A 25,300-nucleotide genomic window follows, 5' to 3' on the forward strand; every position below is an offset into this window, starting at 1 on the left:
TCCTCTCATCCCTGCTATGTTAGATGCACTGGTTTTTGTGATCAAATCAAAATCAAATCAAATGTATTTATATAGCCCTTCTTACATCATCTGATATATCAAAGTGCTGTACAGAAACCCAGCCTAAAAACCCAAACAGCAAGCAATGCAGGTGTAGAAGCACGGTGGCTAGGAAAAACTCCCTAGAAAGGCCAAAACCTAGGAAGAAACCTAGAGAGGAACCAGGCTATGAGGGGTGGCCAGTCCTCTTCTTGCTGTGCCGGGTGGAGATTATAACAGAACATGGCCAAGATGTTCAAATGTTCATAAATGACCAGCATGGTCAAATAATAATAATCACAGTAGTTGTCGAGGGTGCAACAAGTCAGCACCTCAGGAGTAAATGTCAGTTGGCTTTTCATAGCCAATCATTGAGAGTATCTCTACCGCTCCTGCTGTCTCTAGAGAGTTGAAAACAGCAGGTCTGGGACAGGTAGCACGTCCAGTGTACAGGTCAGGGTTCCATAGCCGCAGGCAGAACAGTTGAAACTGGACCAGCAGCACGGCCAGGTGGACTGGGGACAACAAGGAGTCATCATGCCAGGTAGTCCTGAGGCATGGTCCTAGGGCTCAGGTCCCCCGAGAGAGAGAGAAAGTGAGAAAGAGAGAATTAGAGAGAGCATACTTAAATTCACACAGGACACCGGATAAGACAGGAGAAATACTCCAGATTTAACAGACTGACCCTAGCCCCCCGACACATAAACTACTGCAGCATAAATACTGGAGGCTGAGACAGGAGGGGTCAGGAGACACTGTGGCCCCATCCGATTGACTGGCTATCAGGTCAGATGATGTTGTCAAATGGATACTGGCTATTGAGGTAACATGATTTTTAGTAAAAGGGTTAAAATTACACGTTTTGTATCTGGACTGGACACAGGTTTTTGGGAGTCATAAAGCCTGAGTCACCATAATGCAGTTAGTTACAAAATGGCAGCTGAAATGAACTAGTGACATGATTTGTTGGTAGAAAAGGGTTAAAAGGACATTATGTACCTGGACCAGATGCTCGCCGCTTAGAGGTCATAAACCCCAGAGGCAGGGTTATACAGGGCCTTCTGAAAGAATTCAGACCCATTGACCTTTTCCACATTTTCTTACGTTACAGCCTTATTCTAAAATTGATTAAATAAAACAAATTCCTCATCAATCTACACACAATACCCCATAATGATAAAGTGAAAACAGGTTTTTGGATTTTTCTGCACGTTAATTAAAAATAAAAACAGAAATATCTTATTTACATAAGTATTCAGACCCTTTGCTATGAGACTTGAAATTGAGCTCAGTTGCATCATGTTTCCATTGATCATCCTTGAGATGTTTCTACAACTTGTTTGGAGTCCACCTGTGGTAAATTCATTTGATTGGACATGATTTGGAAAGGCACACACTTGTATATATAAGGTCCCATAGTTGACAGTGCATGTCAGAGTAAAAACTAAGCCATGAGTTCGAAGGAATTGTGCTTAGAGCTCTGAGACAGGATTTTGTCAAGGCCCAAATCTGAGGAAGGGTGCAAAGAAATGTCTGCAGCATTGAAGGTCCCCAGAACACATTCTTAAATGGAAGAAGTTTGGAACCAACAAGACTTTCTAGAGCTAGCCGCCCAGCCTAACTGGGCAATCGAGGGAGAAAGGCCTTGGTCAGGGAGGTGACCAACAACCCAATGGTCACTCTGACAGAGTGAATATCAGGTCATTGGCTCAGGACAAAACAAGGCCAACTTCAAACTCTTACATTCCAGATAGTGACAGAGCTTTGTCAGTCACCACCATTCTGACTTTGATTGGTCACTGTCTCGGAGGCCATGACATCACTCCTAAAGCATGTGGGTCAATGAGGATCATGCACATTCATCATGCTCATTAGTGGCTCTGACTGAGCTTTGTGGCACCATCTCCTTTGTTTTGGACCAATTGTCTGTTCCGTGTGAGTGTCTGAGCCCAGCTCAGGGTGTGTGAGTGTATTTGTGTGTGTGTGTGTGTGTGTGTTTGTGTGTGTGTGTGTGTTTGTGTGTGTGTGCATGCGTGCATTTATGTTGCATGCCTTCAATATTTCTTATTGTATGACGTGGCAACTTTACATGGCAGCTCATTATAACTTTACATGGCAACTCAGGTTAACTTTACATGGCAACTTTTACATGGCAGCTCATGGTAACTTTACATGGCAGCTCATGGTAACTTTCACAAGGCCAACAATGTGTTGCATTTCAGCCCTCTAAAATTGAGGTGGGGTGGGGGCATGAAAGAAGGCCAACGGTCATAGCATTTAATCATTGGAATGGTAGGAGGAGAAAGAGAGAAGAGGTGAATGACAGAATTTTTTTAAATATTTTTTTATTTAACTTTTATTTAACTAAGCAAGTCAGTTAAGAACACATTTTTATTTTACGATGATGGCCTACCCCGGCCTGACTCTCCCCCCTAACCCGGACGATGCTGGGCCGACTGTAAAACGCCCTATGGGAGAGATTAACAGATTAATGGACAGAGAGAGACAGTAAGACAGAGAGAGACAGTAAGACATAGAGAGACAGTAAGAGAGAGAGAGACAGTAAGACAGAGAGAGACAGTAAGACAGAGAGAGACAGTAAGACAGAGAGAGACAGTAAGACAGAGAGAGACAGTAAGACAGAGAGAGACAGTAAGACAGAGAGAGACAATAAGACAGAGAGAGACAGTAAGACAGAGAGACAGTAAGACAGAGAGAGACAGTAAGACAGAGACAGTAAGACAGAGAGAGACAGTAAGACAGAGAGAGACAGTAAGACAGAGACAGTAAGATAGAGACAGTAAGACATAGAAGACAGTAAGACAGAGAGAGACAGTAAGACAGAGAGAGACAGTAAGACAGAGAGAGACAGTAAGACAGAGAGAGACAGTAAGACAGAGAGAGACAGTAAGACATAGAGAGAGACAGTAAGACAGAGAGAGACAGTAAGACAGAGACAGTAAGACAGAGAGAGACAATAAGACAGAGAGAGACAATAAGACAGAGAGAGACAGTAAGACAGAGAGATACAGTAAGACAGAGAGAGACAGTAAGACAGAGAGAGACAGTAAGACAGAGAGAGACAGTAAGACAGAGAAGACAGTAAGACAGAGAGAGACAATAAGACAGAGAGAGACAGTAAGACAGAGAGAGACAGTAAGACAGAGAGAGACAGTAAGACATAGAGAGAGACAGTAAGACAGAGAGAGACAGTAAGACAGAGAAGACAGTAAGACAGAGAAGACAGTAAGACAGAGAGAGACAGTAAGACAGAGAGAGACAGTAAGACATAGAAGACAGTAAGACAGAGAGAGACAGTAAGACAGAGAGAGACAGTAAGACAGAGAGAGACAGTAAGACAGAGAGAGACAGTAAGACAGAGAGAGACAGTAAGACAGAGAAGACAGTAAGACAGAGAGAGACAGTAAGACATAGAAGACAGTAAGACAGAGAGAGACAGTAAGACAGAGAGAGACAGTAAGACAGAGAGAGACAGTAAGACAGAGAGAGACAGTAAGACAGAGAGAGACAGTAAGACAGAGAGAGACAGTAAGACAGAGAAGACAGTAAGACAGAGAGAGACAGTAAGACAGAGAGAGACAATAAGACAGAGAGAGACAGTAAGACAGAGAGAGACAGTAAGACAGAGACAGTAAGACAGAGACAGTAAGACAGAGAGAGACAGTAAGACAGAGAGAGACAGTAAGACAGAGACAGTAAGACAGAGAGAGACAGTAAGACAGAGAGAGAGACAGTAAGACAGAGAGAGACAGTAAGACAGAGAGAGACAGTAAGACAGAGAAGACAGTAAGACAGAGAGAGACAGTAAGATAGAGAGAGACAGTAAGACATAGAAGACAGTAAGACAGAGAGAGACAGTAAGACATAGAAGACAGTAAGACAGAGAGAGACAGTAAGACAGAGAGAGACAATAAGACAGAGAGAGACAGTAAGACAGAGAAGACAGTAAGACAGAGAGAGACAGTAAGACAGAGAGAGACAGTAAGACAGAGAGAGACAGTAAGACAGAGAGAGAGAGTAAGACAGAGAGAGACAGTAAGACAGAGAAGACAGTAAGACAGAGAGAGACAGTAAGACAGAGAGAGACAGTAAGACAGAGAGAGACAGTAAGACAGAGAGAGACAGTAAGACAGAGACAGTAAGACAGAGAGAGACAGTAAGACAGAGAGAGACAGTAAGACAGAGAAGACAGTAAGACAGAGAAGACAGTAAGACAGAGAAGACAGTAAGACAGAGAGAGACAGTAAGACAGAGAGAGACAGTAAGACAGAGAGAGACAATAAGACAGAGAGAGACAGTAAGACAGAGAGAGACAATAAGACAGAGAGAGACAGTAAGACAGAGAGAGACAGTAAGACAGAGACAGTAAGACAGAGACAGTAAGACAGAGAGAGACAGTAAGACAGAGAGAGACAGTAAGACAGAGAGAGACAGTAAGACAGAGACAGTAAGACAGAGAGAGACAGTAAGACAGAGAGAGAGACAGTAAGACAGAGAGAGACAGTAAGACAGAGAGAGACAGTAAGACAGAGAAGACAGTAAGACAGAGAGAGACAGTAAGATAGAGAGAGACAGTAAGACATAGAAGACAGTAAGACAGAGAGAGACAGTAAGACATAGAAGACAGTAAGACAGAGAGAGACAGTAAGACAGAGAGAGACAATAAGACAGAGAGAGACAGTAAGACAGAGAAGACAGTAAGACAGAGAGAGACAGTAAGACAGAGAGAGACAGTAAGACAGAGAGAGACAGTAAGACAGAGAGAGACAGTAAGACAGAGAAGACAGTAAGACAGAGAGAGACAGTAAGACAGAGAGAGACAGTAAGACAGAGAGAGACAGTAAGACAGAGAGAGACAGTAAGACAGAGAGAGACAGTAAGACAGAGAGAGACAGTAAGACAGAGAGAGACAGTAAGACAGAGAGAGACAGTAAGACAGAGACAGTAAGACAGAGAGAGACAATAAGACAGAGAGAGACAGTAAGACAGAGAGAGACAGTAAGACAGAGAGAGACAGTAAGACAGAGACAGTAAGACAGAGAGAGACAATAAGACAGAGAGAGACAGTAAGACAGAGAGATACAGTAAGACAGAGAGAGACAGTAAGACAGAGAGAGACAGTAAGACAGAGAGAGACAGTAAGACAGAGAGAGACAGTAAGACAGAGAAGACAGTAAGACAGAGAGAGACAATAAGACAGAGAGAGACAGTAAGACAGAGAGATACAGTAAGACAGAGAGAGACAGTAAGACAGAGAGAGACAGTAAGACAGAGAGAGACAGTAAGACAGAGAGATACAGTAAGACAGAGAGAGACAGTAAGACAGAGAGAGACAATAAGACAGAGAGAGACAGTAAGACAGAGACAGTAAGACAGAGAGAGACAGTAAGACAGAGAGAGACAATAAGACAGAGAGAGACAGTAAGACAGAGAGAGACAGTAAGACAGAGAGAGACAGTAAGACAGAGAGAGACAGTAAGACAGAGAGAGACAGTAAGACAGAGCGAGACAGTAAGACAGAGAGAGACAGTAAGACATAGAAGACAGTAAGACAGAGAGAGACAGTAAGACAGAGAGAGACAGTAAGACAGAGAGAGACAGTAAGACAGAGAGAGACAGTAAGACAGAGAGAGACAGTAAGACAGAGAAGACAGTAAGACAGAGACAGTAAGATAGAGAGAGACAGTAAGACAGAGAGAGGAGTGTAGGAGGAGGGACAAGGGGAGAGAGAGGAGTGTAGGAGGAGGGACAAGGGGAGAGAGAGAGGAGTGCAGGAGGAGGTACAAGGGGAGAGAGAGGAGTGCAGGAGGAGGTACAAGGGGAGAGAGAGGAGTGCAGGAGGGACAAGGGGAGAGAGGAGTACAGGAGGAGGGACAAGGGGAGAGAGAGGAGTGCAGGAGTGCAGAGTACGAGAGAGAGACACAGGGACAGAGGGAGGGAGAGAGAGAGAGACACAGGGAGAAGAGTCCCCTAAGCAAGCTGGTCCTGTGGCTCATTTCACAAACAGACCCCACAGAGCCCCAGGACAGCAACACAATTAGACCCAACCAAATCATGAGAAAACAAAAAGATAATTAGTTGACACATTGAGAAGAATTTACAAAAAAACTGTGCAAACTAGATTGCTATTTGGCCCTAAACAGAGAGTACACAGTGGTAGAATACCTGACCACTGTGACTGACCCAAACTTAAGGAAATCTTTGACTATGTACAGACTCAGTGAGAATAGCCTTGCTATTGAGAAAGGCCACCGTTAGCAGACCTGACTCTTTTTAAATTTTAAATTTTATTTCACCTTTTATTTAACCAGGTAGGCTAGATGAGAACAAGTTCTCATTTGCAACTGCGACCTGGCCAAGATAAAGCATAGCAATTCGACACATACAACAACACAGAGTTACACATGGAATAAACAAAACATACAGTCAATAATACAGTAGAACAAAGAAAACAAATGAGGGCAGATGAGGTAAGTTAAGGGAGGTAAGATAATAAATAGGCCATGGTGGCAAAGTAATTACAGTATATCAATTAAACACTGGAATGGTAGATGTGCAGAAGATGAATGTGCAAGTAGAGATACTGGGGTGCAAAGGAGCAAGATAAATAAAATAAATACAGTATGGGGATGAGGTAGATAGCCCATCTGTAAACAGCCCATCTATGTACAGGTGCAGTGATCTGTGAGCTGCTCTGACAGCTGGTGCTTTAAGCTAGTGAGGGAGATATGAGTCTCCAGCTTCAGTGATTTTTGCAGTTCGTTCCAGTCATTGGCAGCAGAGAACTGGAAGGAAAGGCGACCAAAGGAGGAATTGGCTTTGGGGATGACCAGTGAGATATACCTGCTGGAGTGCGTGCTACGAGTGGGTGCTGCTATGGTGACCAGTGAGCTGAGATAAGGCGGGGCTTTACCTAGCAGAGACTTGTAGATGACCTGGAGCCAGTGGGTTTGGCGACGAGAAGACAGGCTTCTCAAGAGAAGACAGGCTATGTGCACACTGCCCACAAACTGAGGTGGAAACTGAGCTGCACTTCCTAACCTTCTGCCAAATGTATGACCATATTAGAGACACATATTTCCCTCAGATTACACAGACCCACAAAGAATTCGAAAAACAAATCCAATTTTGATCAACTCACATATCTACTGGGTGAAATACCACAGTGTGCCATCACAGCAGCAAGATGTGTGACCTGTTGCCACAAGACAAGGGCAACCAGTGAATAACAAACACCATTGTAAATACGACCTATATTTATGTTTATTTATTTTCCATTTCATTACCACACTGTATATAGACATAATATGACATTTGAAATGTCTTCTTTTTTTTCTTTTTTTTGTTACTTATATGAATGTAATGTTTACTGTTAATTCGTATAATTTTTTCCACTTTTGTTTATTATCTACTTCACTTGCTTTGGCAATGTAAACATGTTTTCCATGCCAATAAATCCCTTAAATTGAAGTGAGAGAGAGAGACTGAAAGAGGGAGTGAGAGAGAGTGAATGAATGAGGGAGAGCGAGAGAGAGAATAAGGAAGAGAGAGAAAGTGAATGAGGGAGAGAGAGAGAGAGAGAGAGACACAGGGATAGAGTGAATGAGGTGGAAAGCGAGAGACAGGGATAGAGAGAGTGAATGAGGTGGAGAGAGAGAGAGAGAGACACAGGGATAGAGATAGTGAATGAGGTGGAGCGAGAGAGAGACAGGGATAGAGTGAATGAGGTGGAGAGAGAGAGAGGGAGAGAGGTACACCGGGATAGAGAGAGTGAATGAGGTGGAGAGAGAGAGAGAGAGAGACACAGGGATAGAGATAGTGAATGAGGTGGAGCGAGAGAGAGAGAGGGAGAGACAGGGATAGAGAGAGTGAATGAGGTGGAGAGAGAGAGAGAGACACAGGGATAGAGATAGTGAATGAGGTGGAGCGAGAGAGAGAGAGAGAGACAGGGATAGAGAGAATGAATGAGGTGGAGAGAGAGAGAGAGAGAGAGAGAGAGAGAGAGAGAGAGAGAGAGACAGGGATAGAGAGAGTGAATGAGGTGGAGAGAGAGAGAGAGAGAGAGAGAGAGAGAGAGAGAGAGAGAGAGAGAGAGAGAGAGAGAGAGAGACAGGGATAGAGCGAGTGAATGAGGTGGAAAGAGAGAGAGACAGGGATAGAGTGAATGAGGTGGAGAGAGAGAGAGGGAGAGAGGGACACCAGGATAGAGAGAGTGAATGAGGTGGAGAGAGAGAGAGACACAGGGGCAGAAAGAGAGAGAGAGACAGGGATAGAGAGAGTGAATGAGGTGGAGAGAGAGAGAGACACAGGGGCAGAGAGAGAGAGAGAGACAGGGATAGAGTGAATGAGGTGGAGAGAGAGAGAGACACAGGGATAGAGAGAGTGAATGAGGTGGAGAGAGAAAGAGACACAGGGGCAGAGAGAGAGAGAGTGAATGCCCTCTAAAGTGAATGCCTGAGAATGATAGGTATGCGATTGGAAGTGACCAGCCCACCACCAGCTGTGGGTGTCGTGTTGTGCGAGACAGTGAATGGCACACACGCACATACACAAAGTATCCAATTGTCATACTTGAGTAAAAGTAAAGATAGCTTAATAGAAAATGACTCAAGTAAAAGTGAAAGTCAACCAGTAAAATACTACTTGAGTAAAAGTCTAAAAGTATTTGGTTTTAAATATACTTAAGTATCAAAAGTAAATGTAATTGCAAAAATATACTTTAGTATCAAAAGCATAAATCATTTAAAATTCTTTATATTAAAAAACCAGACGGCACCAAATTATATTTTTATTTTCTATTTACGGATAGCCAGGGGGCACACTCCAACATGCAGACATAATTTGCATACGAAGTATTTGTGTTTAGTGAGTCCACCAGATCAGAGGCAGTAGGGATGACCAGGGATGTTCTCTGTTTAGTGAGTCCACCAGATCAGAGGCAGTAGGGATGACCAGGGATGTTCTCTGTTTAGTGAGTCCTCCAGATCAGAGGCAGTAGGGATGACCAGGGATGTTCTCTGTTTAATGAGTCCACCAGATCAGAGGCAGTAGGGATGACCAGGGATGTTCTCTGTTTAGTGAGTCCTCCAGATCAGAGGCAGTAGGGATGACCAGGGATGTTCTCTGTTTAATGAGTCCACCAGATCAGAGGCAGTAGGGATGACCAGGGATGTTCTCTGTTTAGTGAGTCCTCCAGATCAGAGGCAGTAGGGATGACCAGGGATGTTCTCTGTTTAGTGAGTCCACCAGATCAGAGGCTGTAGGGATGACCAGGGATGTTCTCTGTTTAGTGAGTCCTCCAGATCAGAGGCAGTAGGGATGACCAGGGATGTTCTCTTGATAAGTGTGTGAATTCGACCATTTTCCTGTCCTGCTAAGCATTCAAAATGTAACTTAAGTAGTACTTTCACATATTTTTATTTAAGTACTTTACACCACACACACACACACACACACACACACACACACACACACACACACACACACACACACACACACACACACACACACACACACACACACACACACACACACACACACACACACACACACACACACACACACACACACACACACACTGTCTGGAGCCTGTTGCACATTAACACAGCAGTGAACCAGAAACCTAGTTCTCACACCTCCAATATGAACAGTTTCCAAACACTGTGACCTACTGTGACCTTCAAGTAAAAATGAGCCGATTTGTCTTGGATAGGATCTTTCAAGTTAACACACAATGAGACACATACTAGATCATACGTTTCACCATTTTTTAATTAGTTGTAAGCTTTGCACCTCTGCTGTATCTAAACTCAGCAAAAAAAGATACGTCCCTTTTTCAGGACCCTGTCTTTCAAAGATAATTCGTAAAAATCCAAATAACTTCACAGATCTTCATTGTAAATGGTTTAAACACTGTTTCCCATGCTTGTTCAATGAACCATAAACAATTAATGAACATGCACCTGTGGAACGGTCGTTAAGACACTAACAGCTTACAGACGGTAGGCAATTAAGGTCACAGTTATGAAAACTTAGGACATGGGCACAAACCCACCGTTGCTGGACCAGACAGGACTGGCAAAAAGTGCTCTTGACTGACGACTCGCGGTTTTGTCTCACCAGGGGTGATGGTCGGATTCGCGTTTATCGCCGAAGGAATGAGTGTTACACTGAGGCCTGTACTCTGGAGCAGGATTGATTTGGAGGTGGAGGGTCTGTCATGGTCTGGAGCGGTGTGTCACAGCATCATCGGACTGAGCTTGTTGTCATTGCAGGCAATCTCAACGCTGTGCGTTACAGGGAAGACATCCTCTTCCCTCATGTGGTTCCCTTCCTGCAGGCTCATCCTGACATGACCCTCCAGCATGACAATGCCACCAGCCATGCTGCTCGTTCTGTGTGTGATTTCCGGCAAGACAGGAATGTCAGTGTTCTGCCATGGCCAGCGAAGAGCCCGGATCTCAATGCTATTGAGCACGTCTGGGACCTGTTGGATAGGAGGGTGTGGCTTGGACATTCCCCGCAGAAATGTCCGCCTTGGTGGAAGAGTGGGGTAACATCTCACAGCAAGAACTGGCAAATCTGGTGCAGTCCATGAGGAGGAGATGCACTGCAGTACTTAATGCAGCTGGTGGCCACACCAAATACTGACTGTTACTTTTGATTTTGATCCCCCCCTTTGTTCAGGGACACATTATTCCATTTCTGTTAGTCACATGTCTGTGGAACTTTTTCAGTTTATGTCTCAGTTGTTGAATCTTGTTATGTTCATACAAATATTTACACGTTAAGTTTGCTGAAAATAAACGCAGTTGACAGTGAGAGGACATTTCTTTTTTTGCTGAGTTTAGTTCAGATTTTTATTTATTTTTATAACTATCTATCAATCGATTTCCATTTCTATCAACCTAGTGTATGTATAATGGATGAATACCATAAGATGTTGGGGATTATCAGGAAGGGGTCTGCTTGCAGATGTGTTGCCAAAGGGACATGTAGTGAGATAATATGGCTTATTAGGGGTACACACTAAGTCAAAGTTTAGGATCCACTGGTTCGGAAGGAAACTGAAGAACCTCACAATGGGTCATCACCAAAGTTCTACAATCACGCAACAATAGCTGATGATTCCAAAACAAAGTTCACCATGACGACTTCTAGAACACTGGCTCAAAAGAACAGACATTCTGAAAAATGTACTTCAAATATTTGCACACATGCGAAGGAGGAACCGCTTAATATTTTCAAAGATAAGATCCAAACATTTTCAATAAGAAATGGACGAGAGGCCAAATAAAGAGGCAGGAAAGCTCCGTTCCAACTTCGCGTGTGGATACGACAGAGCTGAGGCGCCACCAAAGGTACGTTGAGATAAGTACAGTATTTCTGAAAGTGAAGCTCAGAGATAGAATATTGTCCCAAACAAAAAGTGAAAATGTGTGCTTCTATGTTTGAAGCCAAAGAAGAGAAGGACCAACCCACCAACTGAGGATGCTGTAGAACACTGCACCACTATTCGCTGTTTGCCACCTGAGCTGGTGAGATAACCACATCACACTGTGTGGTAGAGTATCATTTAAAATGGTCAAGTGCAAAACTAGACCTAATGCACACATTTGATCACATACAGGAAGTGTAACTTTCTCATTGTTTCATGTGTTACATAAACTGTCAATCAAAGTAACCACTGTTAGAACATGGGTTTGACCATGATGGTCTCTGCTGTATGTCTGCTCATAAACTGATCTCAATCTCCAACCAATCACACTCAAGCTGGAAGAGATTCTGTCCAGAGTATCAGTCAGGGACGTCATCGCCTTTGGAGCCACTTGCAGCACCTACCACCAGCTGAGCCTAAGCTCCTCCCTCTGGAGACGGCTCTGCCATCGCCAGGCAACCGGGACGCAGCAGCCTTCCGCTGCCCCGCCCAACGACTGGCGAAGGACAGCCATCTTGAAATGTAAGAATAGATGGAGGGACTGAGTCTGTAGCGTTAATCAAACGGATGTTGCTCTGTTTAAATATACACTGAAATAACATATAAACACAACATGCAACAATTTCAAAGATTGTACTGAGTTACAGTTCATATAAGGAAATCAGTCAATTGAAATACATGTATTAGGCCCTAATCCATGGATTTCACATGACTGGGAATACAGATATGCATCTGTTGGTCATAGATACCTTAATAAAAAAGGTGGGGGTGTGGATCAGAAAACCAGTCAGTATCTGGTATGACCACCATTTGCCTCATGCAGCGTGGCACATCTCCTTCACATAGAGTTGATCAGGCTGTTGATTGTGGCCTGTGGAATGTTGTCCCACTCCTCTTCAATGGCTGTGTGAAGTTGTTGGATATTGGTGGGAACTGGAGCACGCTGTCGTACATGTCGATCCAGAGCATCCCAAACATACTCAATGGGTGACATGTCTGGTGAGTATGCAGGCCATGGAAGAACTGGGACATGTTCAGCTTCCAGGAATTGTGTACAGATCCTAGCGACATGGAGCCGTGCATTATCATGCTGAAACATGAGGTGATGGCGGTGGATGAATGGCACGACAACGGGCCTCAGGATCTCGTCACAGTATCTCTGTGCATTCAAATTACCATAGATAAAATGCAATTGTGTTCATTGTTCATAGCTTATCCCTGCCCATACCATAACCCCACCGCCACCATGGGGCACTCTGTTCACAACGTTGACATCAGCAAACAGCTCGCCTACAACACCACCATACATGTGGTCTGCGGTTGTGAGGCCGGTTGGAAGTACTGCCAAATTCTCTAAAAGAACGTTGGAGGAGGCTTATGGTAGAGAAATTAACATTCAATTATCTGGCAACAGCTCTGGTGGACATTCCTGTCGTGAGCATGTCAATTGCACGTTCCCTCAACTTGAGACATCTGTGGCATTGTGTTGTGTGACAAAACTGCCCCTTTTTAGAGTGCCCGTTTATTGTTCCCAGCACAAGGTGCACCTGTGTAATGATCATGCCGTTTAATCAGCTTCTTCACCTATCAGGTGGATGGATTATCTTGACAAAGGAGAAATGCTCATTAACAGGGATGTAAACAAATTTGTGCACAACATTTCAACGAAATACATTTTTGTGCGTATGGAAAATTTCTAGGATATTTTATTTCAGCTCAGGAAACATGGGACCAACACTTTGCATGTTGGGTTTATATTTTTGTTCAGTATTCATCATCCTTTGACCGCTGCGAATGATACCATCACATATGAAAACACTGTCTCCTGAGAAAACAGAAAATGAGACATGAGATCAAATCAACAAAATATAACAATGATCTATTGAATCAGTCCCACTCAAGACATTCCATAACCCTCTCTCTACTCCCCACAGACTCCCAGGGCCTCCAGATGCAGCGTTTGGGCAGTGGGTGGTCCCGGACTCCCAGGTGGTGCAGGTCCGGGGGTCCCTCTGTGTCCCTGGCCGTTGTTCCTCCCCTGGCACTGGGCTACAGAAGGTCCCTGCCAACCCGCGACCACCTCCTGCTGTTTGACTACCAGGGCACCGTCTTCCTGCTGCGCAACGCCGCGACATCATCGCTCCGCGGTCACATGACTTGGAGGAGGGCCGCACGCCACGCTGTGCTGTGTCAAAATGCTAAAGATGTGAGTCGGGCGGAGGGTGGGGGGGGGGTAAAGGTTAGAGGGAGGTATTCTCACAAGCCATGACAAATTCTCAAGCTATTTAGCTAGCCAGTATTGCTAGTATTGAAATAGTAGGACTAGCATTTAAGAGAGTAAGAGGAAAGAAGGTGGAGGGTAGCACATTGGGTGAGACACCCAACAGGAAGTTGAACTTTAGCTTGAACACTTTATAACCCCCCCCACACACACACACACACACTCACTCTCTCTCTCTCTCTCTGTTCCTCTCGCTCCTCCACTCATAGTTTGCCGTGGATCCTCGTAGCGACAACTCCTTCCGTCAGTACATATACGTCCTGGTGAGCCGTACTAACAGTGGTGCAGAAGCCGTGCCCCCCAGCTGGCCCGGCGCCCCCAGCTCGGCCGGAGGGGGTCTCACCCCTCCGCGGTGTGACTGTGTGGAAGTGTACCAGCAGGACACCAGCCAGAGGGTGTTCCGGATGACCTTTCACCCCTCCCTGACCTTCATACAGCTCCGCATCACCGGCTCCGAGGTCAACAGGGTCCTGCTGCTGCTCACTGGTCAGTGTCTCTGAACATCAGATGGTCTGATTGGTTGATTTTCAATTCAAATGGATTTGGGGGAGTTTTACCACTGAATGGCACATCATGAATTACATTTTATTTAAATATATAGTGCATTCGAAAAGTATTCAGACCCCTTGACTTTTTCCACATTTTGTTACGTTACAGCCTTATTCTAAAATTTATTAAATCGTTTTTTCTCCCTCAATCTACACAATTTTTGGTGTAAAAATAAAAAGCTGAAATATCACATTTTCATAAGTATTCAGACCCTTTACTCAGTACTTTGTTGAAGCACCTTTGGCAGCGATTACAACCTTGAGTCTTCTTGGGTATGACGCTACAAGCTTGGCACACCTGTATTTGGGGAGTTTCTCCCATTCTTCTCTGCAGATCCTCTCAAGCTCTGTCAGGTTGGATTGGCAGCGTTGCTGCACAGCTATTTTCAGGTCTCTCCAGAGATGTTCGATCAGGTTCAAGTCTGGTCTCTGGCTGGGCCACTCAAGGACATTCAGAGACTTGTCCCGAAGCCACTCCTGCGTTGTCTTGGCTGTGTGTTTAGGGTCGTTGTTCTGTTGGAAGGTGAACCTTCGCCCCAGTCTGAGGTCCTGAGCACTCTGGAGCAGCTTTTCATCCAGGATCTATTTAAACCCGACTAGTCTCCCAGCCCCCCCTATTTAAACCTGACTAGTCTCCCAGTCCCCCCTATTTAATCCAGACTAGTCTCCCAGTCCCCCCTCTTTAAACCTGACTAGTCTCCCAGTCCCCCTTATTTAAACCCGACTAGTCTCCCAGCCCCCCCTATTTAAACCTGACTAGTCTCCCAGTCCCCCCTATTTAATCCAGACTAGTCTCCCAGTCCCCCCTCTTTAAACCTGACTAGTCTCCCAGTCCCCCCTCTTTAAACCTGACTAGTCTCCCAGTCCCCCCTCTTTAAACCTGACTAGTCTCCCAGTCCCCCCTCTTTAAACCTGACTAGTCTCCCAGTCCCCCCTCTTTAAACCTGACTAGTCTCCCAGTCCCCCCTCTTTAAACCTGACTAGTCTCCCAGTCCCCCCTCTTTAAACCTGACTAGTCTCCCAGTCCCCCCTCTTTAAACCTGACTAGTCTCCCAGTCCCCCCTCTTTAAACCAGACTAGTCTCCCAGTCCCCCCTCTTTAAACCTGACTAGTCTCCCAGTCCCCCCTATTTAAACCTGACTAGTCTCCCAGTCCCCCATATTTAAACCTGACTATTCTCCCAGTCCCCCCTCTTTAAACCCGACTAGTCTCCCAGTCCCCCCTCTTTAAACCTGACTAGTCTCCCAGTCCCCCCTCTTTAAACCTGACTAGTCTCCCAGTCCCCCCTCTTTAAACCTGACTAGTCTCCCAGTCCCCCCTATGTAATCAATTTAATTTTAGAACAACGCTGTAACGTAACAAAATGTAGAAAAAGTCAAGGGGTCTGAATACTTTCCGTATGCACTGTAAATAGTTTTACAAGGTCCCTGACACATAAATGAAGCCAGTAAATAAACAACTTGTATTTCTCTGAATTGTATCTCTCCTTTTCCACCCTCAGATACTGGGAAGGTCTATTCTCTGTCTGTGAATGAGACCCAGTTGAACACGCCTCGTTCCTACACCGTGCAGCTGGCTCTGAAGGAGATCAGCATCTCTCTGCCTCACCTGCCCATCGCTCAGGTCCATTCCAGCTACAGCAGTGTCCTCTACCTCACAGGTAAATATCACAGCACAGTTAGCTTTATTTTGGGTGAAAACTCCTTTAAAAAGAAGGTTGAGTTCAGTATATGACAGTTTCTGCAGTCAACAATGCTTCTTACATTGCGGTTTTCCATCCATGCTAGTATAAAAATGTGTCATAACCCTCTCTCTCTCTCTCAGGTGAGGGTTCAGTCTATTTGGAGGTGCACTCCGTTGGTGTGTATCGTCAGTTCATTGGGACCCAGCAGGATTACGACCCCCATGACATCCACACCCCTCTGCCGCTCTCCCTGCCCTACAAGGTACTGAGACACATTTCCACCAAACACACTTTTGTCCACAGGTACACTCTTAGAGAAAATGGTTCTAAAGGGGTTCTTCAGCTGTCGCCATAGGATATTCCAGGTAGAACCCTTTTGGGTTCCATGTAGAAGTCTTTTGGGTTCCAGGTAGAACCCTTTTGGGTTCCATGTAGAAGTATTTTGGGTTCCATGTAGAACCCTTTTGTTATCCTATGGGGACAGCAAAATAACCTTTTTAGGTTCTAGATATAACCTTTGTGTAGTATATATAGCATATTAGTATATATGGTCTATTAGGTTATATGGTATATTAGTATATATAGTATATATAGTATATTAGTATATATAGTATATTAGTATATATGGTATATTAGTATATATAGTCTATTAGTATATATGGTCTATTAGGTTATATGGTATATTAGTATATATAGTATATATAGTATATTAGTATATATAGTATATTAGTATATATGGTATATTAGTATATATAGTCTATTAGTATATATGGTCTATTAGTATATATGGTCTATTAGTATATATAGTCTATTAGTATATATGGTCTATTAGTATATATGGTATATTAGTATATATGGTCTATTAGTATATATAGTCTATTAGTATATATAGTCTATTAGTATATATAGTCTATTAGTATATATGGTCTATTAGTATATATGGTCTATTAGTATATATGGTCTATTAGTATATATGGTCTATTAGTATATATAGTCTATTAGTATATATGGTCTATTAGTATATATGGTCTATTAGTATATATGGTCTATTAGTATATATGGTCTATTAGTATATTTAGTATATATAGTATATTAGTATATATGGTCTATTAGTATATATAGTCTATTAGTATATATGGTCTATTAGTATATATGGTCTATTAGTATATATGGTCTATTAGTATATATGGTCTATTAGTATATATGGTCTATTAGTATATATGGTCTATTAGTATATATGGTCTATTAGTATATATGGTCTATTAGTATATATGGTCTATTAGTATATATAGTATATATAGTCTATTAGTATATATAGTCTATTAGTATATATGGTCTATTAGTATATATAGTATATATGGTCTAATAGTATATATGGTCTATTAGTATATTTAGTATATTTAGTATATTAGTATATATAGTATATTAGTATATATAGTATATTAGTATATATGGTCTATTGGTATATATGGTCCATGCATGCAGGATTCAAACCTACAACGGAGTTACCTTTGACCTCTGCTAGGTGGTGAAGTGCTCTCTGGGACTGAGCCACTTGTGCCTGCTGGATGATTGTGGCCGCGTCTTCATGCAGGGCAGCAACCGCTACGGACAGCTTGGCACAGGAGATAAGATCGACCGCGGCGAACCCACCGAGGTGTGTGTCTGCGCTTCCTCTCTTATACACCTTACTGTTCAGTTTCCAGTTGAAACTACATTTCCAACACCATAATATCAAAATCCATCAGATAACAATTCCCCCTCTCCCCTGTTGTAGGTGGTGCTGTCCATGACCCCAGTGGAGGTGTGGTGTGGACTGAACCACTCGCTTGCCCTGCTGCAAGGGGAGTCTGGAGTGAAGGAAGTACAGGGCTGTGGCTGTGGAGGAGGCCGACGACTGCCCGGCTGCTCCAAGGGAAGCGCTGTGTTCATCAAGCTGAACATCAAGGTAAGGCTGCACTCTTTGTAATCTCACTCTGGACATTTGATTGGTTAATTATCTAGCTGTCGGATTGGTTAATTATCTAGCTGTTGATTTGGTTAATTATCTAGCTGTTGGATTGGTTAATTATCTCGCTGTCGGATTGGTTAATTATCTAGCTGTTGCATTGGTTAATTATCTAGCTGTTTGATTGGATAATTACAGTTGAAGTCGGAAGTTTACATACACTTAGGTTGGAGTCATTAAAACTTGTTTTTCAACCACTCCACAAATGTCTTGTTAACAAACTATGGTTAGAAGTCGGTTAGGACATCTACTTTGTGGATGACACAAGTCATTTTTCCAACAATTGTTTACATACAGAAAATTGTACTTATAATTCACTGTATCACAATTCCAGTGGGTCAAAAGTTTACATACACTAAGTTGACTGTGCCTTTAAACAGCTTGGAAAACTCCAGAAAATTATGTCATAGCTTTAGAAGCTTCTGATAGGTTAATTGACATCATTTGAGTCAATTGGAGGTGTACCTGTGGATGTATTTCAAGGCCTACCTTCAAACTCAGTGCCTCTTTGCTTGATATCATGGGAAAATCAAAAGAAATCAGCCAAGACCTCAGAAAAATTGTAGACCTCCACAAGTCTGGTTCATCCTTGAGAGCAATTTCCAAACGCTTGAAGGTACCACGTTCATCTGTACAAACAATAGTACGCAAGTATAAACACCATGGGACCACGCAGCCGTCATACCGCTCAGGAAGGAGACGCGTTCTGTCTCCTGGAGATGAATGTACTTTGGTGCAAAAAGTGCAAATCAATCCCAGAACAACAGCAAAGGACCTTGTGAAGATGCTGGAGGAAACCGGTACAAAAGTATCTATACTTTTGTACCTGTTGCAAGCCGAAGAACACCATCCCAACCGTGAAGCACGGGGGTAGCAGCATCATGTTGTGGGGGAGCTTTGCTGCAGGAGGGACTGGTGCACTTCACAAAATAGATGGCATCATGAGGAAGGAACAGTATGTGGATATATTGAAGCAACATCTCAAGACATCAGCCAGGAAGTTAAAGCTTGGTCGCAAATGGGTCTTCCAAATGGACAATGACCCCAAGCATACTTCCAAAGTTGTGGCAAAATGGCTTAAGGACAACAAAGTCAAGGTATTGGAGTGGCCACCACAAAGCCCTGACCTCAAACCCATAGAAAATTTGTGGGCAGAACTGAAAAAGTGTGTGCGAGCAAGGAGGCCTACAAACCTGACTCAGTTACACCAGCTCTGTCAGGAGGAATGGGCCAAAATTCACCCAACTTATTGTGGGAAGCTTGTGGAAGGCTACTCAAAACGTTTGACCAAGTTAAACAATGCTACCAAATACTAATTGAGTGTATGTAAACTTCTGACCCACTGGGAATGTGATGAAAGAAATAAAAGCTGAAATAAATTCTTCTCTCTACTATTATTCTGATCTTTTACATTCTTAAAATAAAGTGGTGATCCTAACTGACCTAAAACAGGGAATTTTTACTAGGATTAAAAGTCAGGAATTATGAAAAACTGAGTTTAAATGTATTTGGCTAAGGTGTATGTAAACTTCCGACTTCAACTGTATCTAGCTAGCTATAAACCTATGTTTGGGATTGACCATCGGGCACTGCGACAGGAGGAGAGGGACGGACACTGCTTTTAGATGCAGAGTATCTCACATTTTGCGAGCATGGTGAGGCCAGAGATAGCCAGACTAGTAAATTGTGAGCATGGTGAGGCCAGAGATAGCCAGACATGGTAAATTGTGAGCATGGTGAGTCCAGAGATAGCCAGACATGGTAAATTGGGAGCAAGGAGAGGCCAGAGATAGCAAGACTAGTAAATTGTGAGCATGGAGAGGCCAGAGATAGCCAGACTAGTAAATTGTGAGCATGGAGAGGCCAGAGATAGCCAGACATGGTAAATTGGGAGCAAGGAGAGACCAGAGATAGCCAGACTAGTAAATTGTGAGCATGGAGAGGCCAGAGATAGCCAGACTAGTAAATTGTGAGCATGGAGAGGCCAGAGATAGCCAGACTAATAAATTGTGAGCATGGAGAGGCCAGAGATAGCCAGACTAGTAAATTGCGAGCATGGAGAGGCCAGAGATAGCCAGACTAGTAAATTGTGAGCATGGAAAGGCCAGAGATAACCAGACATGGTAAATTGAGAACATGAAGAGGCCAGAGATAGCCAGACATGGTAAATTGGGGGCAAGTAGAGGCCAGAGATAGCCAGACATAGTAAATTGTGCTCAGGAACAGATATTGGGTATTGGAGAAAGGCCATCAGTGTGTGATCTGCGAACAATACAGCGGATGAAGGCTCTGCATGAGCGTGGTGAATGGATAAACGTGGTCATGGACAGCGAGGAAGAAGGAGAAGAGCCCAGTGCAGAGGGAAGATGTGTGTTGAGGAAGAATGGCACCAAGTACAAACCGTATTCTGCTGTCTCAGAACTTTAACCTGATTAAGAACGAGGATGAGTTCCCTGTACCTGTACCTGTGGTGGTGTTACACCCCTGAAAAGGGGAGAAAGAATCACGAGAGTGATAGGTGTTGTTTACTCACTGAAACTTTTAGTGCAATGAGAAAAAGACCGCGATTTCTCCGTGAACTTGAGTGGAGACCAGAGCAATCGATCTCAGGCTCATAGATTAAGAGCATTTAGTAGATCACAGATTAACACTTTTACCCACGACAAAATAAAGTAATTAACATAACGTTTACACATTCCTCTCACAATTCGTACCCTTTGTATGCTTGACGGATTTTAACACAATTATATAAATGTTATCAATCTATCAACTAATACTGAATGCATGATCTTCTTAACCTTAGATGTTTTAAGATCCTCACATACTATGAACTTACTAATACTTTTTAATGTATAACAGGCTATTAGTATTTCCTTTAACCTGTCACAGTGGCAGGTGTGGAGAAGACCTCAGAGTCCCAGCCTCTCCCCTATGGTCATGCAAAGGATGATTCTTGCCCAGTGGGAGTGAAACTTTTGTAGAAAGTGAATCCCTACATTTTGACTGACCCATATGTAGTCTCAGGCTGGGGAGAAAATAATGTGGGTACTGTTTAAATCGGTGAAGGTAGCTCGAAGTGGACTTGCTGTTTCTTAGGCCCAGAGGGAGCGGGCGCTTCACATCACAGGCCTCGGGACAAAACCCGAGCAGGGCGCCTTTGAAAGGAGTGATTACTGGTGTGGTGTTAAGTGTTGAGGTGGAGCAACTAAAGTTGAAGATTCCCTGTGTCTGTGACACCCGCCGTTTGGCGAGCATAGTGAAACTGAGAAGACACCGTCTGTCCTTTTGAGTTTTGAAGCAGAGTATTTACTTGACAAAGTCATGTTAGGATATATCAGTTATCCCATGAGAGCTTTTGTGCCGAACCCATTGAGGTGTTTCAGATACCAAGCTCATGGTCATGTTGCAGCAGTGTGTAGGAGGGAGATTCCAAGATGTGAGAAGTGTGCAGGAGGGCATGGGACAAAGGAATGTGTAGTATCGGGTGGAAAAAAACAGTGTGTGTCAATTGTGGGGATACCCATGTTGCTGGGTATCAGAAGTGCCCGGTGCGAGAGAGACAGGTTGAGGTTGGCAGGGTCAGAGTAGAACAGAAGGTCACATATGCTGAGGCAGTGAAGAGAGTAGAGGATGATGGGTCAAGGGTGAGTAGTTGGCCTAGACCAATACAGAGTTATACTAATTTGTACTTCAGCAAGGTTGGCTTCTTAATTCTTAGCATATCAACTGTACCGCAGAAATGGAACATAAATGACAGAAACTATATGTTGTGGTGCCAGCTGTAGAGAAGTACAGAAACTATATGTTGTGGTGCCAGCTGTAGAGAAGTACAGAAACTATATGTTGTGGTGCCAGCTGTAGAGAAGTACAGAAACTATATGTTGTGGTGCCAGCTGTAGAGAAGTACAGAAACTATATGTTGTGGTGCCAGCTGTAGAGAAGCACAGAAACTATATGTTGTGGTGCCAGCTGTAGAGAAGTACAGAAACTATATGTTGTGGTGCCAGCTGTAGAGAAGTACAGAAACTATATGTTGTGGTGCCAGCTGTAGAGAAGTACAGAAACTAGATGTTGTGGTGCCAGCTGTAGAGAAGTACAGAAACTATATGTTGTGGTGCCAGCTGTAGAGAAGTACAGAAACTATATGTTGTGGTGCCAGCTGTAGAGAAGTACAGAAACTATATGTTGTGGTGCCAGCTGTAGAGAAGTACAGAAACTATATGTTGTGGTGCCAGCTGTAGAGAAGTACAGAAACTATATGTTGTGGTGCCAGCTGTAGAGAAGTACAGAAACTATATGTTGTGGTGCCAGCTGTAGAGAAGTACAGAAACTATATGTTGTGGTGCCAGCTGTAGAGAAGTACAGAAACTATATGTTGTGGTGCCAGCTGTAGAGAAGTACAGAAACTAGATGTTGTGGTGCCAGCTGTAGAGAAGTACAGAAACTATATGTTGTGGTGCCAGCTGTAGAGAAGTACAGAAACTATATGTTGTGGTGCCAGCTGTAGAGAAGTACAGAAACTATATGTTGTGGTGCCAGCTGTAGAGAAGTACAGAAACTATATGTTGTGGTGCCAGCTGTAGAGAAGTACAGAAACTATATGTTGTGGTGCCAGCTGTAGAGAAGTACAGAAACTATATGTTGTGGTGCCAGCTGTAGAGAAGTACAGAAACTATATGTTGTGGTGCCAGCTGTAGAGAAGTACAGAAACTATATGTTGTGGTGCCAGCTGTAGAGAAGTACAGAAACTATATGTTGTGGTGCCAGCTGCAGAGAAGTACAGAAACTATATGTTGTGGTGCCAGCTGTAGAGAAGTACAGAAACTATATGTTGTGGTGCCAGCTGTAGAGAAGTACAGAAACTATATGTTGTGGTGCCAGCTGTAGAGAAGTACAGAAACTATATGTTGTGGTGCCAGCTGTAGAGAAGTACAGAAACTATATGTTGTGGTGCCAGCTGTAGAGAAGTACTTGGGTGTACGAGGTTTTACTGCAGAAGAGTTACATGGTGTGTTGAACGAAAGAGGCCTGTCCTCCCAGCCTCCCGTCCTCCCAGCCTCCCGTCCTCCCAGCCTCCCGTCCTCCCAGCCTCCCGTCCTCCCAGCCTGGTGTAAGATCAGTTAGGGTCAAATAAGTGGAATGGGGTGATTAAAAAATAAATAAAAATGAAATAGTGGAGAGTTCGTTTTTTTTTAAATATTTTTTTTATGACAAAATGTAACGTGATCGACCATACACTCCTACACAGTAGGTGGCAGCATGCACAAACTGTGTGAATGCCATAATACCAAAGAGGAAGACCTATTATTTGGTACTTTCATCTTTGTACTCTCATCTTTACTCTCAACTACTGTATCTGTCCTCTTTCTCTCTCCCTCAGGTGCCCCGCACCGCCCGCTCTCTCTGCGCCTCCAAGGACTGCCTCTTCCTGCTCTGTTGCCATGACATCGCCGAGCCCCCCCTGTTCCGCTGCCCCCCTCCTGTAAAGGAGGAGGAAAGTGAGGTGGCGAGAGATGAGAGGGAGAGGCTGATCTGGCAACTAGCCCAGCTGAGGGAGTGTGAGAGTCTGAGGCGTAAGGTGGACATCCTCCGCTGGGCTGTGCAGCGACACATGACCATTAACCCTGCCCACAGGGAGTTCCTGGTCCAAGCGCTGATCGCCATCCGGCCCGTGTCTGACGAGCCCAGCGGCCAGTCATAACCACATTCACCAACAATGCCACTGTTTTGGTCCTAACATAATGTTTTTTTTTATGCTATATGAAACAATTGTGGCCAAAGACTCCATCCACATTTTATGTTTTATTTTGCTTAATAAAAACAGCAGCATCAGTGTTTGTGTCAAACGAATTAATCCCTCAAATCTGTATCCCTGAATCACGGTTCTGACTACAGCTAGTACAGCTACGACTGGAAGGGACTTTTTGTAGCTGGTTAGGATAATTTACGTGGCAGGTTAGGAGAATTAGGTTAAGGTTAGGATAATTAATGTGGCAGGTTAGGAGAATTAACGTGGCAGGTTAGGAGAATTAGGTTAAGGTTAGTGTAATTAACGTGGCATGTTAGGAGAATTAGGTTAAGGTTAGAATAATGTGGCAGGTTAGGAGAATTAGGTTAAGGTTAGGGTAATTAACGTGGCAGGTTAGGAGAATTAGGTTAAGGTTAGGGTAATTAACGTGGCAGGTTAGGAGAATTAGGTTAAGGTTAGGGTAATTAACGTGGCAGGTTAGGAGACTTAGGTTAAGGTTAGGATAATTGACGTGGCAGGTTAGGAGAATTAGGTTAAGGTTAGGATAATTAGGTTAAGGTTAGGATAATTAACGTGGCAGGTTAGGAGAATTAGGTTAAGGTTAGGGTAATTAACGTGGCAGGTTAGGAGAATTAGGTTAAGGTTAGGATAATTGACGTGGCAGGTTAGGAGAATTAGGTTAAGATTAGGGTAATTAACATGGCAGGTTAGGAGACTTATGAAAAGGTTAGGGTAATTAACGTGGCAGGTTAGGAGAATTAGGTTAAGATTAGGGTAATTAACATGGCAGGTTAGGAGAATTAGGTTAAGGTTAGGATAATTGACGTGGCAGGTTAGGAGACTTAGGTTAAGGTTAGGATAATTAGGTTAAGGTTAGGGTAATTAACGTGGCAGGTTGGGAGAATTAGGTTAAGGTTAGGATAATTAATGTGGCAGGTTAGGAGAATTAACGTGGCAGGTTAGGAGAATTAGGTTAAGGTTAGTGTAATTAACGTGGCAGGTTAGGAGAATTAGGTTAAGGTTAGGGTAATTAACGTGGCAGGTTAGGAGAATTAGGTTAAGGTTAGGGTAATTAACGTGGCAGGTTAGGAGACTATGGTTAAGGTTAGGGTAATTAACGTTGCAGGTTAGGAGAATTAGGTTAAGGTTAGGATAATTAACATGGCAGGTTAGGAGACTTATGAAAAGGTTAGGGTAATTAACATGGCAGGTTAGGAGACTTAGGTTAAGGTTAGGATAATTGACGTGGCAGGTTAGGAGAATTAGGTTAAGATTAGGGTAATTAACATGGCAGGTTAGGAGAATTAGGTTAAGGTTAGGATAATTGACGTGGCAGGTTAGGATAATTAGGTTAAGGTTAGGGTAATTAACGTGGCAGGTTAGGAGACTTAGGTTAAGGTTATGAAAAGGGTTAGAGTAATTAACGTGGCAGGTTAGGAGACTTATGAAAAGATTTAGGGTAATTAACGTGGCAGGTTAGGAGAATTAGGTTAAGGTTAGGGTAATTAACGTGGCAGGTTAGGAGACTTAGGT

General features: G+C 43.5%; 1 protein-coding gene across 1 annotated transcript; it reads left to right on the plus strand.

The window, feature by feature from the left end:
• The first annotated feature begins 11,336 nt into the window (after nt 1-11,336).
• LOC120049450 (F-box only protein 24-like) lies at nt 11,337-23,719 on the plus strand. The gene is made up of 9 exons (XM_038995716.1): nt 11,337-11,420; nt 11,833-12,019; nt 13,432-13,703; nt 13,988-14,264; nt 15,828-15,986; nt 16,151-16,272; nt 17,536-17,667; nt 17,788-17,958; nt 23,399-23,719. The coding sequence occupies exons 1-9, from the start codon at nt 11,337-11,339 to the stop codon at nt 23,717-23,719; spliced, it is 1,725 nt and encodes a 574-aa protein (XP_038851644.1).
• The last annotated feature ends 1,581 nt before the right edge of the window (nt 23,720-25,300 follow it).

The sequence above is a fragment of the Salvelinus namaycush genome, chromosome 6 (assembly GCF_016432855.1).
Source record: "Salvelinus namaycush isolate Seneca chromosome 6, SaNama_1.0, whole genome shotgun sequence".
Lineage (NCBI taxonomy): Eukaryota > Metazoa > Chordata > Actinopteri > Salmoniformes > Salmonidae > Salvelinus > Salvelinus namaycush.

Coding starts and splice junctions, on each gene's coding strand:
- LOC120049450 (XM_038995716.1), top strand. CDS start 11,337: ATGGACGAGAGGCCAAATAAAGAGGCAGGAAAGCTCCGTTCCAACTTC. Junction 15,987..16,150: donor CAGTGTCCTCTACCTCACAG/GTAAATATCACA, acceptor TCTCTCTCTCAG/GTGAGGGTTCAGTCTATTTG. Junction 17,959..23,398: donor TCATCAAGCTGAACATCAAG/GTAAGGCTGCAC, acceptor TCTCTCCCTCAG/GTGCCCCGCACCGCCCGCTC.